General features: G+C 45.6%; 2 protein-coding genes across 8 annotated transcripts in view; one reads left to right on the top strand and one right to left on the bottom strand.

Annotated features, from left to right (window-relative positions):
- Nucleotides 1–10,236, top strand: SETD6 (SET domain containing 6, protein lysine methyltransferase). Its single transcript, XM_079988446.1, has 9 exons — nt 1–51; nt 156–251; nt 1,690–1,834; nt 2,477–2,618; nt 3,711–3,905; nt 4,594–4,717; nt 6,485–6,665; nt 7,234–7,376; nt 9,191–10,236. Exons 1-9 carry the CDS (start codon nt 25–27, stop codon nt 9,506–9,508), a joined length of 1,371 nt encoding a protein of 456 aa, XP_079844572.1. The 5' UTR covers nt 1–24; the 3' UTR covers nt 9,509–10,236.
- Nucleotides 10,237–10,800: 564 nt separating this feature from the next.
- CNOT1 (CCR4-NOT transcription complex subunit 1) overlaps nt 10,801–17,108 on the bottom strand; it is a 59,994-nt gene continuing 53,686 nt past the window's right edge. For all 7 annotated transcript variants that reach the window (XM_079988361.1, XM_079988357.1, XM_079988360.1 and 4 more), the window contains 6 exons: nt 16,162–16,335; nt 15,088–15,237; nt 14,117–14,297; nt 12,710–12,842; nt 11,991–12,125; nt 10,801–11,870 (listed from right to left, as the gene is read on the bottom strand). In XM_079988361.1, the coding sequence (XP_079844487.1) occupies nt 11,792–11,870; nt 11,991–12,125; nt 12,710–12,842; nt 14,117–14,297; nt 15,088–15,237; nt 16,162–16,335 (852 nt within the window). In that variant the 3' untranslated portion in view covers nt 10,801–11,791. The remainder of the gene's footprint in view (nt 11,871–11,990; nt 12,126–12,709; nt 12,843–14,116; nt 14,298–15,087; nt 15,238–16,161; nt 16,336–17,108) is intronic.

Consider the following 17,108-nt stretch of genomic DNA (forward strand, 5'->3'; position numbering starts at 1 on the left):
TTCGTAGTTCCGGGTGCGTCCGGCATGGCGAAAGCGGCCAAGTGCGCCAAGGTGGGTTGGGCGGCCGGACCGCGGCCTGAGGGGCGGCTAGTGGGCGGCGGCGGCGGCGGGGAGGCCTTAGCACCTCGCTCTCTCTTTCTCTCTGTGCTCCGCAGGTGGAGGAGGAGGCGGCGGCGGCGGCGAGTGACTCGGGCGCCCTCACCGCCTTCCTGGGCTGGTGCGCCGACGCGGGCCTGGAGCTGAGCGCTAAGGTACGGCCCGCCAGGGGCTTCCGCCGGCCCGAAGGGATTGGGCCAGCCGCTCCCTGCCGCGGGGAGAGACTGGCCGAGGGGGAAAGGCCCCTCCATTCCCCCCCCCCGCGGGGAAAACAAGAGTCTTCCTTGCCGAGGCCCCGTGGCCAGGTGTTAAGGGGAGGCCGCTCTTCGTTCATTCAAATTCCCTTTGAATTTCACCTGCCTTTGCGGGTGACTCCTACTCCCAGGCGGCTCACACAACACAGGGGAAGGAGGTGCGGTTCCCAGCAGTAAAGGAGCGGAAGGTAGTACAGAACCACCCGGAAAATTCAAGCCGAAATGAAACTTCTAGCAGTAAATATGTACCGGCCTAATAATAAAATGCTTTAAAACAAAAACATCCATCCAAAGGAACCCGGCAGCAGCAAACAACAGGAACCGGCATGAATAAGATAATGAAAATGTGGAGTTTCCAGACTTGTAGTAACTTTAATCTTGTTACTTCACATGCATCAATAAGCACCATTTTACTCGGCATTAATCTAGTCTCGCTCCTTTTCCTGCTTCCATTCTAACAGCTGCTAATGGTGGGTTAATATTGCCACTCTGGGGGAGCTAAAATAATTAGAAAATGGCTGTATCACTCTTTAGTCACTTGGCTTGTGTTACCGGGAAATTGGAAGGGGGGTGAGAGACCTCCCCCCACCCCAAAGGAGAAAATAATAAGAGCAACATATCAGCAAAGGCATTGCATCTGCAAGGGTGTGACTCCCCACTGAACCCCAGATCTCCAACAAAGGAAAACGTACTATGTACTGGCTGAGTGGGAAAACTTGAGAAATTCATAAGAAACCACTTGTATTAATCTTCTCAGTTCCAATGGCATTTAGGACCCAGGGAAGTGAGGTATAAGGGGAGGGGTGAGAGAGCCCACTGTAATCCCCAAGATGTACAGTCCCGTCCATCTGCACGGCCTTCCTAAGGAGTCATGACTGGTGATAACCAGACAAGAAAATGGGTTGCATCTAACTTGACTCAGGGACCAGGGAACTGTAAATGCTTTCCTTTGTACTGTGATGAAGTGTGAAACACTATATTTGAGTGACAGGGGCATGCCTGGATCTCAGGTTCTACCTGAGACCACACCTTTTCTGTGACATATCTATGTCTTGATGATGCATCTTGAAATGTATTATGGGAAACTTGGGGAAACTTTGAAATACAGGTGTAACCCATTGATTGGGCTTCTGGCTGCTTCATCTTTGTGGTAGTAGGAAGTCTTGTTGCAACAATAAAGGTCAGGCTCCAAGGACTCCCAGTTACACTTGTGAGTACAAAAGGGTAATTAATCTATTCAGGGTTGGCTTTTGTGATGCTAACCAGGGACCTGTAACTAAGGGTTGTAGTAAGCAACCTTTTGGAGTTTGAGAAAAAACTTTCTTTTCCTGTGTTGTAGGTCAGTGTGAGCAGAGAGGGCACAGTAGCTGATTATGGCATGGTGGCCAGGGAAGACATTGAAGCAGGAGAAGTCCTTTTCACCATCCCAAGAACGGCAGTCCTTTCGCAGTACACAAGCCCCCTTTCTTCCTTACTAGAGAAAGGTACAGGAATGGTTTTGGGGGGATTCTGTAGCTTCATTAAAAGCTTCATGTTCATTGGGCAGCCTGTCCAACCAGGTGCCCTCCAGCTGTTTTGAATTACAACTCTCAGCCCCAACCAGCATCAGTGTGCTTTCTATCATAGAATAGCCTTTGCTAAGCAGGTGCCCTCCAGATGCTATTGGACTACAACTCCCACCAGCCCCCACTTGGCATAGTACATATGCACACACACAGTACCCTCTGTTAATATATCCATATTCTTTGCATGTGTCTGGTTGTGCTAAAGGAGGTAGAGGCCCCCAGATTGCTGACCTATGGTTTACAGTATTGACAGCCAGTCATGGTAATGATAGGAATTATAGTCCAACAGCTGGAGGGCACCAGGTTGATGGAAGGCTGATATAGAGTGTGATATTGTCCTACAAAGAGAATGTGCATGTTGATACTTGTAAATGGGGTGGAGGAAACAGAAAGCTCCTCAGTAAGCTTCCAGATTCTTCAGAATGCCCCAAAATGTGTCATCCTTGAGATTGGAGAGTTGTGTTCTCAACTATGGACGTAGGTTTCTGGCTGATTTGGTTTGCTCTTTTAACAGATAATAGTTCTGGCGTTCTTACACTCTATTTTATTTACCTTTAATAGAGCAAGCCTCTCTGGAGAGTCAGTCCGGCTGGGTTCCGCTCCTGCTTTCTTTGCTTCATGAGTCCACGGCCAGTGATTCTCGTTGGGGGCCTTATTTGTCACTGTGGCCTAACTTCAGCGGTCTGGATCACCCCATGTTCTGGTAAGAGGGGAGGCTGTTTGGCTGTGTTCTGCCAGTGCCCAGCTTCCTCAGGTAAATCAGTTGCAGCACATCTTCACCAAACAAATTTGGAGTCCAGAGCAGAGTCAACCACCTCAAGGATGCTTGTGAAGCATGCTTGCAGTAGCTCAGAAAATGAGGCTGGGCTGGGCATGGTCAGGTGCTTGTGCTGGAGCGTATCTTCATGACTCCAGTCCTAGGGCTTTTCATTCCCCCTTGTTATGCCAGAAAATGCAGGCAGGCACTGTAGTTCCATAGGAAAAAATCAAAGACTTTTGACACTGGTGTTACCAGCTTGGTGGTGCTTAAGGGTGGTGCTTGAGATGTTTGATTGAGAGGCTAGTTTATTTCTGGATCATAATGGTGACATGTTTGAACCTTGGGCAGGTTTGTGTCTACCCACCTCCACCTCTTTGTTCACAGTTTCTTAAGAATAGGTTTAAAAACACTTGAGAGTAGGTCATCTAAACAACAGTCACTTGAGAATCAAGTATTAAGCTGGTGTTAATAATGCTTCTTTTTATGATGGGGTGGGGGGTAGTGATGTAGAGAGTAGTATAATGAAAGGGTGTTTTGGTGAGGGAGGTGCATAGAGTGCAGAAACAACGCTCTAGTCTCGGATTAGGAAAACTAGAATGGTTTGAGAATACATATTGGATCTTTCAGATACCAAGGTGATAGCTAGATCTCAGATGAGGAAGTAGCCAGCTTGTCAATACTGTTCAGCACAAGTGAGCAATCTGGGGGACTCTACTTTCTTCAGCACAGCTAATCCACCCAGTCTGGAGAGGGAGAGAAGATGGCGCTATGGATGAAGGAGATAGAGGGTGCTTTGTGTGGGGGTTAGTGTGTGCATGCATTCATGAGAGAATGGATGGAGTGAAGAGGGAGAAAGAAAGTGGATGTTCCATCCACTTTCTGCTTGGGTGCCACTTCTGCAACTGGTTTGTAGTGCCTTGCTGCTTTCTGGCCAAGAGAGTGTAGCCTGCTGTACAGGAACCATTTTGATTGTTCACTTACTTGGCTTCTTGCTTAAAGAAAGAAACTGCACCTTCTGCTTGCTGTTTTGTACAGGAGTAAAGAAGAGCAGATGAGACTTCTTCAAGGAACAGGGATTCCAGAAGCTGTGGACAAGGACTTGGCCAATATCCAGACAGAGTATTCCACCATCATCCTGCCTTTCCTGAAGGCCCACCCAGATATATTTGACCCTGAGGTGCACACTCTGGAGCTCTACAAGAAGCTGGTGGCCTTTGTCATGGCATACAGGTGAGAGAGAGAGGAAAGGTGGGAGCCATGAGTGGTCACTCTCTAAACTGCCGAGGGGCGAGCAGGGTGTGTACTGTTGCCTTCCATCACTGTGGTTTGGAGTTTCAAGAGAGGGCACCTGAGAAGCATTCAGGTTGAGAAACTAAATATATGCAGGAAGTGAGTTGATAAGAGGAGTCCCAGATGGGGTTCAGTTTTTGGTGAACTGAGAAGGCAGAAAAGCAAAAGTTGCCTATCAACAAAGAAGAGAAGTGTCACTGCTGTGCCTCTCTTCCTTTCCACATCTCTGGCCTTGGACAGTTGGAACTTTCCTTGCATAAACCATAGCAGGGATGGGGAACCACAGGCCCAGAGGTCAAATGTGCCTACCTGGCTCTCTGATGTGGTTGGATCATAACTCTGACTGCTGGTCCTTCTCACTAGGGATGATGGGGTTTTTAGTCCAACCACATTTGGGGAACTAAGCTTGAAAAAGGCTGTTCTATGCTGCTTGGGCACCCTAGATGAGGCTCTTTAAAGTAAAGCTCAGATTGAGTTCAGGGGCAGTTCTTGGATTGTGTGTTGCAGTTTCTAAACTAGTAGCCATTTTCAGAGCCATGTGCATCTCTCCCTCTCACCAACCTCAGCATGATTTGGCTGTACTTAAAGCTGCCTCGGTCTAGTATCTCCCTGCTTTGTTCCCCACTAGTTTCCAGGAGCCTTTGGATGAAGAAGAGGAAGATGAAGAGGAGCCCAATCCCCCAGTGATGGTGCCCATGGCAGATCTCTTGAATCACGTGGCTGACCACAATGCCAACTTGGAATATTCGCCGGTGAGCAGAGCATACAGAGCTTAGATGCAGTTAAGCCCGTGTGTGTGTGTGTGTGTGTGTGTGTGTGTACGCCAACCTCCCCCAGTCTTTCAGATCTATTCCCTGAGGTGTGAATTTTCAAAGGGCCAAGTGGTTTTTTCCTGGATGTCTGAGTCACAGTTCCCATCATGTGTGTTATGACTTGTTCAGACCAGAGGACTCTTCGTCCTCGATGCAGCTCTGCAGTGGCCAAAGGAACAATTCCTTCTTGCAGCAGTTTCTGCTTCCATAAGGAAAAGCATGATATGCCATCTGTAGCTGCTTGACCTGCTGGGCTTTTTGCCTGGAGAAAGAGAGTCTTCTGTCAACTCTGCCCATCTTCCTTTTGCCTTGAGGGAATGTGTGGAGTTTTCTCCCAGTACTGGAAGGCTCAGATGGTTCATTTCTTGCTCAGGGGAGACTCACTGTGATGCAGACTGAGAATTCCTGCCATAAGAAAATGACCAAGGTGTCATTCCATTCTGTGGTAGGAATTATTTGTTGTGATTGTCTTTGGAAGACTGGTGAAGAAGGTTCAGATCTATGTGTGCCCTTTCTGTGTCCTTCGGCATAATGGGGATGCTTAGCCCATAGCTTCAGCTAATTGTAACTTAGCTGCTTCTCCTGTTTGGTTAATCAGTGAAATATGTCATTGTGGAGAGCCAAGGATGAAAGGAAAGGAGAAAGAGTAGGAGTTGTGTAGACAAAATATCTGCCCCCTTTGGAACTTTGTTCTCTTCTCCTCCCTCCTCCTTACATTGTACCTTGTGGAATTTAAATTGAAGCTGTTTGGAGAGCTGATCTTTGCTGAAATGCAGGAAATTAAACCAAGTACATTTTCTCTAGCTCCTAAGTACCAGTAGGAATTCTTGGGCGGCAGCAACATGACTGACATCAGGTCATGCAATTGCTTTTCCTGGACTTGAGAAAATCCCTTCCTAGATTGCTGAGTGAGAGGGACTGCTTGAGTAAGAAGCTGTTGTTTCTTGTTCCCCTCATCACAGTCCCTGAAATCAAACCTGTAAAAAATCTTTAAGAAAAAATTTACAGGTCTGTTGTTGGGCAAAAAGGCACACCCTTGATTCAGATCTCAGGCGCACCCTTGATTTTTGGTGCTTGGATTCTGTTTTCATCACTTTGCAAGCAGCTGTATTTGGGAATGCATGGGTCTCACCTATCTGGTTCAGCCAAAAGGGACTTTGCAGGCACTACTGATCAGCTGGTTGACAGGGCCTACAAAGCCTATTTCAAAGTGCTGCATGAAATAGAGCTTTGAGAAGGACTTCTGAAGACTCCTGTGATGCTATGGGGTTGCCAGGCCCAAAAGGGGTTGGAGAGAGAACAGTTTGGCCCATTGAGCTAAAAAGCTCCCCCATCCCTCACGCAGCCTTTCCACAGAGTGTCCTTTCTCGGCAGCAGATGGGTGGGAGGCTCTGCTTTCTTCCATCCTTCTCCAGAATTTTCTCCTGTCTCTGAAGAGCATTCACAGCAAATTTGGTGCATTTCAGGGGAATGCTTGGGAGTGTAAGCCAATGCTTCCTAAGAGTGAAAAACAGGGAAGACGTCTGCTACTCTACCTTCTGTCTTCCTTCTCCAACTGCATCCCTTTTGTTATTCCTCATCTGTTACACACATTGCAGGAGTGGAGAAAACTGCAGGAGATGAGTGGGGCAGAGGAAAACTTTTTCTTGGGAGATTCTCAGGACTGGACAGGATCTGTCAAGTTTTACTTCCTTCTTTTGTCTGCAGGAGGTATTGAAAATGGTTGCAACTCAGTCCATCTGCAAAGGCCAAGAGATCTTCAACACTTATGGGGAGATGGCAAACTGGCAGCTCCTCCACATGTATGGCTTTGCTGAACCGTATCCTGGCAACACAAACGATGCTGCTGACATCCAGATGCTGACACTATGCAAAGCAGCACTGCAAGGCAAGAGGCTGGCCAGGAGACACTTTTTAAAAAAAGAAACATAAATCAGCAGAGTAAGAGGATATCTGAAAATCCATCTGTCTGTCACCTTGTGTTGCTTTTTCCAGCTGTGTTTTTAATAGGCGGAGGCTGCATTTAAATACAGGTGTTTGTATGTGACTTCTGCAGCTGCTGGTGGCATCCAGAACAGAACAGCTTGATTACTTTGCTTTCCAATCTTGCATAACACCTCCTGGGTCATAATGCCAATTTAAAACAAAATAATCTGAAGCCATGGAACTTTCCTTCATGATGCTCTGGATGGCATTCAAGGTTTTCACTCTCCCTCTCTCTCTCTCTCTCCCCCCTCACAACTCTGTGGGACAGATTAGGCTGAGTATGTGGTCCAAAGTCTTGTTGGAACTGAGTGAGGACTTGAAGCTGGGCCTCTCTGACCCCTGCCAGGCACTGTTAGCTGCGGCACTACACTGGATTAGATGAAATGATGCGCTTCTGCTTTTGACTGAAGCCAATGCTCCCTCTGCTGCCTGTTGAACCTGCACCTGCTGCTTTTGTCTCCCTCCACCAGCTACAAAGACAGAAGCTCAACGGCAGCTGGTCTTGGAGCAATGGGACTTCCTCTGCCAGATGGAGATGGTGGGTGAGGAAGGGGCTTTTGTGATTGGCTGGGAGAGAGTCTTAACTGAAGAAGAGCTGGCCATGGCATTGAAGGTAAGGGCTCTGGCTGGTTGCTGCGCCATTAGACTCCTGGGAGGCCATTTTACTTCTGTACATGCTTGCTGTGATTACTTAAGCAGTTGACAGAGTTTTACTTTACAGGGGTGGCATGTTGGACTTAATCTGAAGATTCTTTCAGTTTAGATGGAGGGAGGACAACTCCTCTCTGTTGGTCAGTGGAGGTGTGACTTGTGAAGGATTCTTCCAGTAGCAGGCAGGGAGGCTTGAGGTTGCTTGGGAGCTTGCTTATGCCAATTTGGCACCTGGGCATTGCAGCCCCAGAAAGGAGAAGAGTGCTTCAGTCTTAGCTGGCTGGGTAAGAAGCAAATTCCTCTGTCAGTCTATAGGTTGCAAGGGAGGGGGCAGCTGTGCTTTGCTTTTTGCTGGAGGCAGCACAAAAACTCACCTGTCACAATGCACTGGTCATTTTGAAGTCTTTCCAGAGCTTGTCTCCACTAGAGGCATTGCCCATTACAGATGTCGCTCTGTGGGCTGTCTGTGTGCTTTGATGTTTTTGTGCAAGCCCTCCCTATCCCTGGGTTCTGGGACGCCTCCTAAGAAAGAGCACAGCCAGCAACAGAGAAGCTACTAGTTGGGCAAGTGTGCTTCTCTTTCCTCCAGGGACTGGCTCACTTGCTGGACCAGGGTGAAGATGTGCACATGTACTCTTGGCCTGCTACTGCTGTCTATTTTAATGGACAGGATTTAGAAAATGTAGGAAGCAGCCTTCATTTCACCTCTCATGAGTTCTGCTACATGGCATACAAATTCTTCTACTGAGACTCTTTAACTTGTTGCTTTCTGCTGAAGTCTCAGGCAGCTTCCACCACGTTCTCTCTTTATGCAACCACCCCTTCCCCGCGTAATCAGCGGTATATTCTGTACTGGAATGAATGGGGCAGGTCCGAACTTTTTATGCTGTGTGGCAATGACGTATCTTCTGTGGTGCTGTCATTGTTCCCAGGAAAGTAAGAAATGTGGCTAGAGAGATTCTGCTTCCATCCCTTGGGACTTCTTTCTCTGTGGCTTTTGGGGGCCAACAGCCTCACTGACCTTGAGCTCTAAATAGTCTGCCAAATTTCCTGCAGGTGCTTGTCAAAGGACAGTTTTAGTACTAATATATACAGTGGTGCTTTGGTTCTCAAACTTAATCCATTCCAGGAGTCAGTTCCACTCCCGAAACCGTTCAAAAACAAAGGCACGGCTTCTGATTGGCTGCAGGAGCTTCCTGCACTCAAGTGGAAGCTGTGTCGGACGTTTGGCTTCCGAAAAATGTTTGCAAACTGGAACACTTACTTCTGGGTTTGCAGCATTTGGGAGCCAAGCCGTTCAAGTACCAAGGTACCACTGTAATTTCTTTTGCTTTGAACATAATCACTAACCAAGTTACACACATGGATTAAATGTTGTATGCCTTTATACACATTTATATTTCTTGCTGCCTGTTCCAGTTGTCTCAATGAAAACTTAATTTCAAAACGTTTTGAACGACTTGTGTCTGCTGTTCCTCCAAATTCTGCCTATGGAAACTAGCAAGTATTCCCCCGCCCCATTATGTAAACGTTGTATCCATCTAATTTTAATGTTTTGCAAGATGCTCTCACAAATTTACTTCATTATATTATGAATCTCTTCCAGAATGTAACTTAACTTGGGAGAGGGGAAGGTCCATAGTTTTAAATCCTGAGAAGCAGGATCCCTTTTGGAGAATGTTTACCGACATCTGTGGGGCTGTTTGTTGATGCCTTGAAGTTACTTAAGAGACCAAGAAGGTAGCTCTCAATAATCCCAGTTCTTTGTGGCTGTAGGTGTTGACTATGTCTGCAGATGAGTTCAAGGAGTTTAAGGAGCAAGAGACCCAGGAACCCAAAGCAGGCGAGGATGGTGCTATGTTCCTGATGCTCTCAAATACTACAATACCAAGGCTTGAAGCCTCCTGGAAAAAGCTGCTCTTTGATGCTACACTGCTAACCCTGAAGTCATACAGCTCAGACTTAAAAGCAGAGGAAGAAGTGCTCAGAGACCCTCAAGCTTATTCACAACTAAGCTGCCGGGAGAAGTTTGCCCTGCAAGTGCGTTATGGCCAGAAGATGATTTTGCACCAGTTGCTGGAGCTAGCAAGCTAGCTGCAGCTGAGGAAGGCAAGTGCTGTTGGCCTGGGAGGCTTAGCTAAAGGTTTCTATAAAGGCAGAGGCATTTATTTTATATAAAAATGTGTTTCTGTGAGTATCAATTACATCCACAGGTAGCAAAGCTACCAATTTACACAGCACAGAATTGACACAGCTGGGGAATCTGTGTTTCTGTAGATGCGTTTGGACAACTCCAATCATCCCTGACCATTATGGGCCAGGCCAGGCCAGCTGAGACTAATGGAAGTTGGAGTCAAAGGACACCGGGAAAGCCAGTTTCCCCACCTCTTAGGACCCCCTGTACATTAAATCAGCTGGTAAGATGGCCAAGTTTACAACACCTGTGAGACCCAGTAAATGGGGCATTAGTGATATGGGATGTCCCCCTCTCCCGAAGGACTGTGATCAGATCTAGCACTCTAGGTGCAGATGTTTGCGCTGCTGAACAAAGATTAACATATTTCACTTGCTTACTGTCTAGATGCTCTTCCTCATCCCTGGGGAATGTTCATGCTTCTTTGAAGTTGAAAAAAAATGTTCCTAAAAACATTTTCATTGTCAAGTCTATTATTATATTTTACATTTTGAATGCCTTTGTCTTTTTCTTTTTCCAACTGTCTTCCCATCCCACCTCTGGCCAGATGAGCTGCACAGATGTATAGTTTAAGACTAGGCTTGGAGTTTTTAAACAATAAAGTGTATTTGTATTGATAAGTGAGAAACCTGTGTTATTGCCACTTTAATGGACACTTTGAGTATTAAGGATGAATGGGGTCAAATGGTGTACTGGACAGTTCTATTTATCGAGTATTCTCTCCTCCGGTAAATCTTTGATGGTGATTGCAGCACCAGGACTATTCGTTTTGAACCCTAGTTCATGCCATCTGAAGGTAGAAGGGCCACCTCCTAGTGTACATCCTGCTCTGGCCCTTTGTTTGTTCACCTGGAGGTACCATCTCTAGGCCTGAACATGTGCACTAAGTGAAAGCTCCTAGGTGTTTTTTTTTTTTGTTTTTTTTTTAAAAAAACTCCCCTTATTGGAAGCCCACTTAACTGCCCAGGGAATCAGCAAGAATAGGATTCTTGCTTACATTTTACTGATGCCTCATTTTTATCCTCTTAAGATAGCAGTTTAAACATTGTTAATTAAAGTAGCAATATATTAGATTGCTTGATGTACTGCATCTTGATAGTATAAAAAGGAATTAGATTTATGTTGAAAATATAAGCAGTGAAGAACATTTAACAACATTTGTCATAGATTATGAGAAAACATGGACATGTGCTGCTTTTCATGACTTTAATGTTTAACTACAGAATGCATACATACAAGAAGTGGGAGAACTAAAGCCCAAGAGAACTAGAAAGGCTACAAAATACAACACGTGGACCAATACATTTACAAAACATTCAAAATCCTTACAAAATGGGCTGTATTGGTCCTTTTTGTTCTTTTTACAAACTCAAACTTTGTGGCCACAGGGGAGCAGTTAACAGATTCACATCCTCCCCATCCCAAAATTTACAAGTGTCAAGAAAGAAAATCTACAGGCCTTGTCTTTTGTTTCCTTTGCTAAACCCACTAGCCCTCTCCCAAAGGGCCCAAAGTATATCTTTGCCAATCAAAACAAAAGAAGTCCTCCACTCCAACGTTCGTGCCTCTTGCTGGCAGCATTTGATACTGGGAAAAGCAATATACTGGACCCTAATCCTAACTTTCCCCCACCCAGTACCCCATATACTGTAGGATCCTGTGCTCCAATGCATCCATTTCCCCCCTCTTTGACAACTTTGTGATTTACAGGTCTCCCACCCACAAGAAAAATAAGTTACATAATATTTAAACTGGCTTTTCCATATTCTTTGGGAGTCTGGGAATGTCAGGAGAGCAGATCTGCCCCAGACAAAACACTTGGCATCAGCAGCCACCACTTCTATTACAGGCTGGTCAGGCACACAGTATGTGCCTCTCTTGAAACACAATTCGCACAAACCCAAAGTTCAGACAAATATTTCTGTTCTGTGTATTTACAATAGTTTGAAATTATATTCACAGCATCTTCTGAATTTTGGCCAAGAGTCAAAACTTTTGTTTTTAAAACTTTGGAACATGCCCACAGAGGAGGAGATTTCTCACACAAAGATCTGTGATGTAAGCCCAACATGGGGGAGGGAGAGGCAGCCTCCAAGGTCTGGCTAGACCCACACACATTATTCTGTCAGCTTGATGGGATGGAGATCTCCAGGCTGGCACAATTTCCAGGGTGGTTGCTTTCTCTAACTAGCTCCAGTTCCTTCCATTACTTGTTGTGCCTGCTTTTGCCCCATACAACATTGCGCAACAGACTGGAACAACCTACAACAAGGAGAATAAACTTTATTTCAAGACACAACTTCCTCTCCTCTGCAAGTACCAGAGTTCCTAGGACTGAGTCCCCCAAATACACTGAACAACTAACTGTTTAAAATTACTCACTTTTCAATTTCTGGAGCACAATGGACAAACTCGTGATTCCAGAACTTAAATGCTGGGTTTTTAATCAGCTCGATGAAGGTAATAAGGAGACCCCATGGGTGAGGCCTATTTACAATCAGTCGTTCTAGCAGAACTCTGTAAAAGAGAAACAGATTAAGGCATGGGGGAAGTCACACCGCGTGCCAGTATGAAAGACATGATGCAGAAATATCAAGGTCCTGCTGAGAATAGGTACCCTCATGGGATTGCGTCTGGCAACATTAATTAGCACTATGCTGCTTTCAGAATGTGGAAGACTACGCTTCTCAATATAATGTGAGAGTGGGAAACCTGATTCTAGGCTTCACCACTGCAGACTCTAGCTGCAGATTTGTGGGGATGAATGCTCCTCCATCCAGAAAAGGATCCTTGCATGGAATCTGCAACCACCTCAGCAGCTGCCTTTCAAACCATGTGAACCCTCTAATCAACACTGGAAGTCCTACTCTACATGTGGATAAGAGGGGCAAAGCTTAGAGTGTTTGTTACATTGCCAGCAGTGACTTGCTACTGCTGCAACGGGGACAAGCTACTTTCTTCCTGGTTGCTGGGCAGGACAGCTTCAGATAGTAGTGGACCAACTAAGTGTTAGCTCCTGAAGCTTCTCCCCAGTTCCTCATTGGCTCTTTTGTGAGAACTAGGCAATGTAGGGATTTTTTTAGACTCCTCAGATCTCTTACCTGGTGATTTGTTCTTGAATAGCTTCAGTGTTGGCCTCTGCAAATAGGTAAAGCATGGTGCAGCTGAAATAGTGAGTATGACTGTTCGGGTACCGTAACTGATTGGCAATTGCATTTAGGAAGAGGTACCGACCTGGAACACAAAAAAGGTAAATAGTTAGATTCTCTTAAACACAAAGGAAATCAACAGTCCTTGCCTGGCTAATTTGTTAGTTCCAAGAGTTATGTCCGAAAGCCGGGAAGGTTAATTAAATGGGCGCTGCCACCAGTTGACATGAATTTCCCAGGCTCACTTCTCAAAGTTTCCTAGTTCATTCATTTTCATAAACCTGTTGGCTTACACAAGGGGCGTGGGCAACATTTTGCAGCCTGGAGGCCACATGCCAGGGGTGGGATCAGAAGCAAAAGCAACTGATTTGACATTAAGCTGCATTCCAGCTATGTAAAAGTAACCGGTTTCTACAGATACATACAACTAACTTCTGTTCTCCATACAGCAAAGTGAGAGGCATCATCACAGTTCACAGACACATTCCAAGCTGGCAAACTCAACCAAGGAGAGTGTGGGTCATGGCCTGGGCTGGGGGTGGGGAGTGATGAGGTCTGGAGACCACATTTGGCCCTTGGGCTAGAAGTTCCCCACCACTTAGATGGAACTAAATAAACCCTTTCTATATATTAGTTGTGGAATATTTTAAACATAATTTCTAAAATCTAACAATATTTTAGGGTACAATCTGGCCAAATTAAAGCAAAGTATTATCCATGTGGGCTAAATAGTGAGATGCAGGATTGATTCTGTCATAGAACGCCAATACCTGCAATTATCAGCTAGCCTCTGAAGTCCAGTATCAATTGTAAGGCTAGCACCATTATCAATTATACAGTATTTATGTCTGACCTCACCAGGTTGATTTCCCAGGCTCTTTTTCCCCCATAGCCAAAGACCTAGAGATAAACCTCTTGCATCTGATTTAGCATTAAGCTAGCTGATTTGAGGGACGCAGGTGGCGCTGTGGGTTAAAGCCTCAGCGCCTAGGGCTTGCCGATCGAAAGGTCGGCGGTTCGAATCCCTGCGGCGGGGTGCGCTCCCGCTGCTCGGTCCCAGCGCCTGCCAACCTAGCAGTTCGAAAGCACCTCCGGGTGCAAGTAGATAAATAGGAACCGCTTACCAGCGGGAAGGTAAACGGCGTTTCCGTGTGCGGCTGTGGCTCTGGCTCTGGCCAGAGCAGCGATGTCACGCTGGCCACGTGACCTGGAAGTGTCTCCGGACAGCGCTGGCCCCTGGCCTCTTAAGTGAGATGGGCGCACAACCCCAGAGTCTGTCAAGACTGGCCCGTACGGGCAGGGGTACCTTTACCTTTACCTTTTAGCTGATTTGAAGTACTATCAAGCTTCCTTTTTTACCTTCTGTGTCCAGGTCAACAGCAAGATTCTGGAAGATATCCATGTGAGCCGAGTGGGTGATGGTGCTCATGGAAGGAGTGCTGCCTTTGTTGTGAATATGTGCAATAGCTTGAGTACCTACATACAGCACCAGGGCATTTATCAGCTGGATATTGTAGCGATTGCCAGGCTCATTTGATACCTAGTGGGGTGAACATAAAAGAGGCAAAATCACTGCCTTGGACCTCCGAGACAAAGAGCCCTGAAGAAAATATATTATGTGATTATGAATGTTTAAACTGCAGAGTATAACTCACTAAAAGGTCTGCCAAAGCCATTAGCTTTAACAGCAGGCAGGTTTCTCTTATCTCCTCTATCACTAATGCTGCACAATCCATCCCCAACTAGGTACTAGTTTTTAAAAGATACATGCATTACAATATAGTAAAAAATTGCTAAACACAGACCCACAGCTCCATCAGGATGCATTATCTGGGCCAGGTAAAACTGATCTTTTCCTAATTTATGTCTCTTTAAGCGGGGTTGATGTATGACACATTCTGCAGTGGGATCAGGGCTGAACTGGGATCTTTCCTCTCTGATGACTAAACTATGCATCTGGCAAGCACCATATCTATGATTTTTACTGTGGGTCCACCACTGTAAGCCTCAATCTGATAGTTATTTTTAAGGGACTCCATGTAAAACTCTGCAAATTCAAGAAGATCCGTTTTAAGCCTATTGGATCTCATTTTTACCCAAATATCCCCCCACAAAAAAGTAAAGAAAATCTCTGTTTGGGGAGGAGTAAAAGAATGACACACTCAAAATTCCAGAACTGCCCACAGCCCCAAATAAGGTTGATGAGCCCTGCTTTAAACAGAGGACCTAAAAGCCTGTTTTGGAGCAAAAGACACAGCAGACACAGGACTGCATGCTAACCTCCACTCCCAGACCTCTTCCTCAATCTGATTTTTGAGTAAGCCCCTCACCTGCAAGTTGCTACGCAAGTCGGACAGGAACGTGACTGGAGAACGGGTTTTGAGGTAGGAATCCAAATCCTTCTTGAACTGAGGTGGCATCACTCCAGTGAAATTGGTGAGTATCCGTGGAGCAATATTAATCTCACTCAACATGTCCACCTGTTGAGCACACAGAAGCATCCTAACGTTATTTTCTACCCCATTCAGCTGTTACCCATCTGAAGTCCACAGGGAAGGCTGAGTATCACTCTTGTATCACCACCACCATGATCTTAAATGTGACAGCTGCTTTATCTTGCCCAATGCAAACCAAAGTGACTTCCAACCAACCAACCAACCAACCAACCAAAAAAACCACCCCACATCAATATATTAAATATATTAAAACCAGTGGGGAGGACAGACATTGAAAACATCCTGCCCAATTCTAAAAGGCCACAGATAGTTAAGGGCCAAAAGGCTGGTTACAGAGGAAAGGTTTTGCTTGGTGTTTAAATATATGTTATGATGGTGCCAGGCGAGCTTCCCTGTGGAGAGCATCCCACAAGCAGAAAGGCACCACAGAAAAGGCCCCTTCTCCTGTTAACACCCTCTGGATCTCTCATGGTGGTGGCACTCAAAGGAGGGCCTCAGGTATAGATGTAGCATAAGCAAACTGATATGCTGGAACAGATGCCAGAGTTCAAGTGCATCTTTACTACTAAGCAACGACTGCCGTGTATGTTCCAGGATAGAATGCTCTTTTCAAGACCAGGAGTTCACAATGACATTCCCCACCTGGGGCGGTTCAGTGTTATAAACAGCTTCCCTAAGGCTGGGGGTAGCTAATGGGGTGCCCTTCAGATGTTGATGGACTACAACTCCTGTCATCTTTAAGCACTAGCCTTCTAGCTGGGGCCAACAGGAGTTGGAGTCCAACATCAGGAGGGCATTATATTGGCTACCCTGTTTCATCAAAGCAGGTCAAGCTGACCCACTAGGGTCTTACTGACATAGTTGTTTATGCAAAAGCATCAACACCATTGCACAATCTCAGGTGCTTCAACAGATGAGGTCTCATACAAATCAGGCCTTGTACATTACCTTAAGGTTGGGAGTGAAGGGATCTGGAAGCCTCATATTACGTGGGAAGGCACTCAATATCAGATTCCTTAGCTGAATACAGTTTGGAGGAATCACATCGCAGAAACCATAGTGGTAGTCACAGAGGAATTCTGGGAAGTCATGCAACAGGACCAACAACACACGCAGAGTACCCTACAAAAAAACGGGGGGAAAGAGAACTAAGTATCTATGCTAAATCTATGCAAAACATCTCAGCCAACACTATTATCAGAGCTTTCCAAATGTTTCATGTTGGTGACACACTTTTTAGACATGCATCATTTCATGACACAGTAATTCAGTTTTACCAGCAAATCAGAGGTTAAACTTACCCCTTATAAAAGCGTTCACGCGACACACCAACACAATGCAGCCAACACACTAATGTGTCGCAACACACAAGTTTGGAAAGCTCTGCTCTATATGGCACATAGCTAAGAGTACAAGGGTAACCATGAGCTCAAAAACCATGGCTTAGATCTCAAGTCAGTAAATGGATAGTTTAAAGACATTCACTCTCCTAGAATCAGCCAGTCTGCTATCGGGACAATACCTGGTTCTTACAAGTTTTCATAAGAGTTACTAAGAATGTATGACCCTTAGGAAGAGTTCTATATAGGTGGGATATCACCACCACCACCACCACGTAGTATTACTACTATATAAAGATAAGATGCAAAATAATGATGCAACAAATGTCTATGTATCTGGCGTCCTCATAGTAAAGTGAGGTACCTCCATACACCAAATCAGTCCAATGATCCATCTCACCTTAACTATCAACAAGTTCTTCCAAGTTTGAGGCAGAGGTCAATTTCCTCATCCACAATCCCATGGAAAAGGTCTGTATGATTTACCGTGAAGCTACAATTGTGCTGGGAAAATAATCCAGACCATCACTGAATTGTAACAAATTCTCTTCTGCT

Source organism: Podarcis cretensis (genome assembly GCF_951804945.1).
Source record: "Podarcis cretensis genome assembly, chromosome: 8".
NCBI lineage: Eukaryota > Metazoa > Chordata > Lepidosauria > Squamata > Lacertidae > Podarcis > Podarcis cretensis.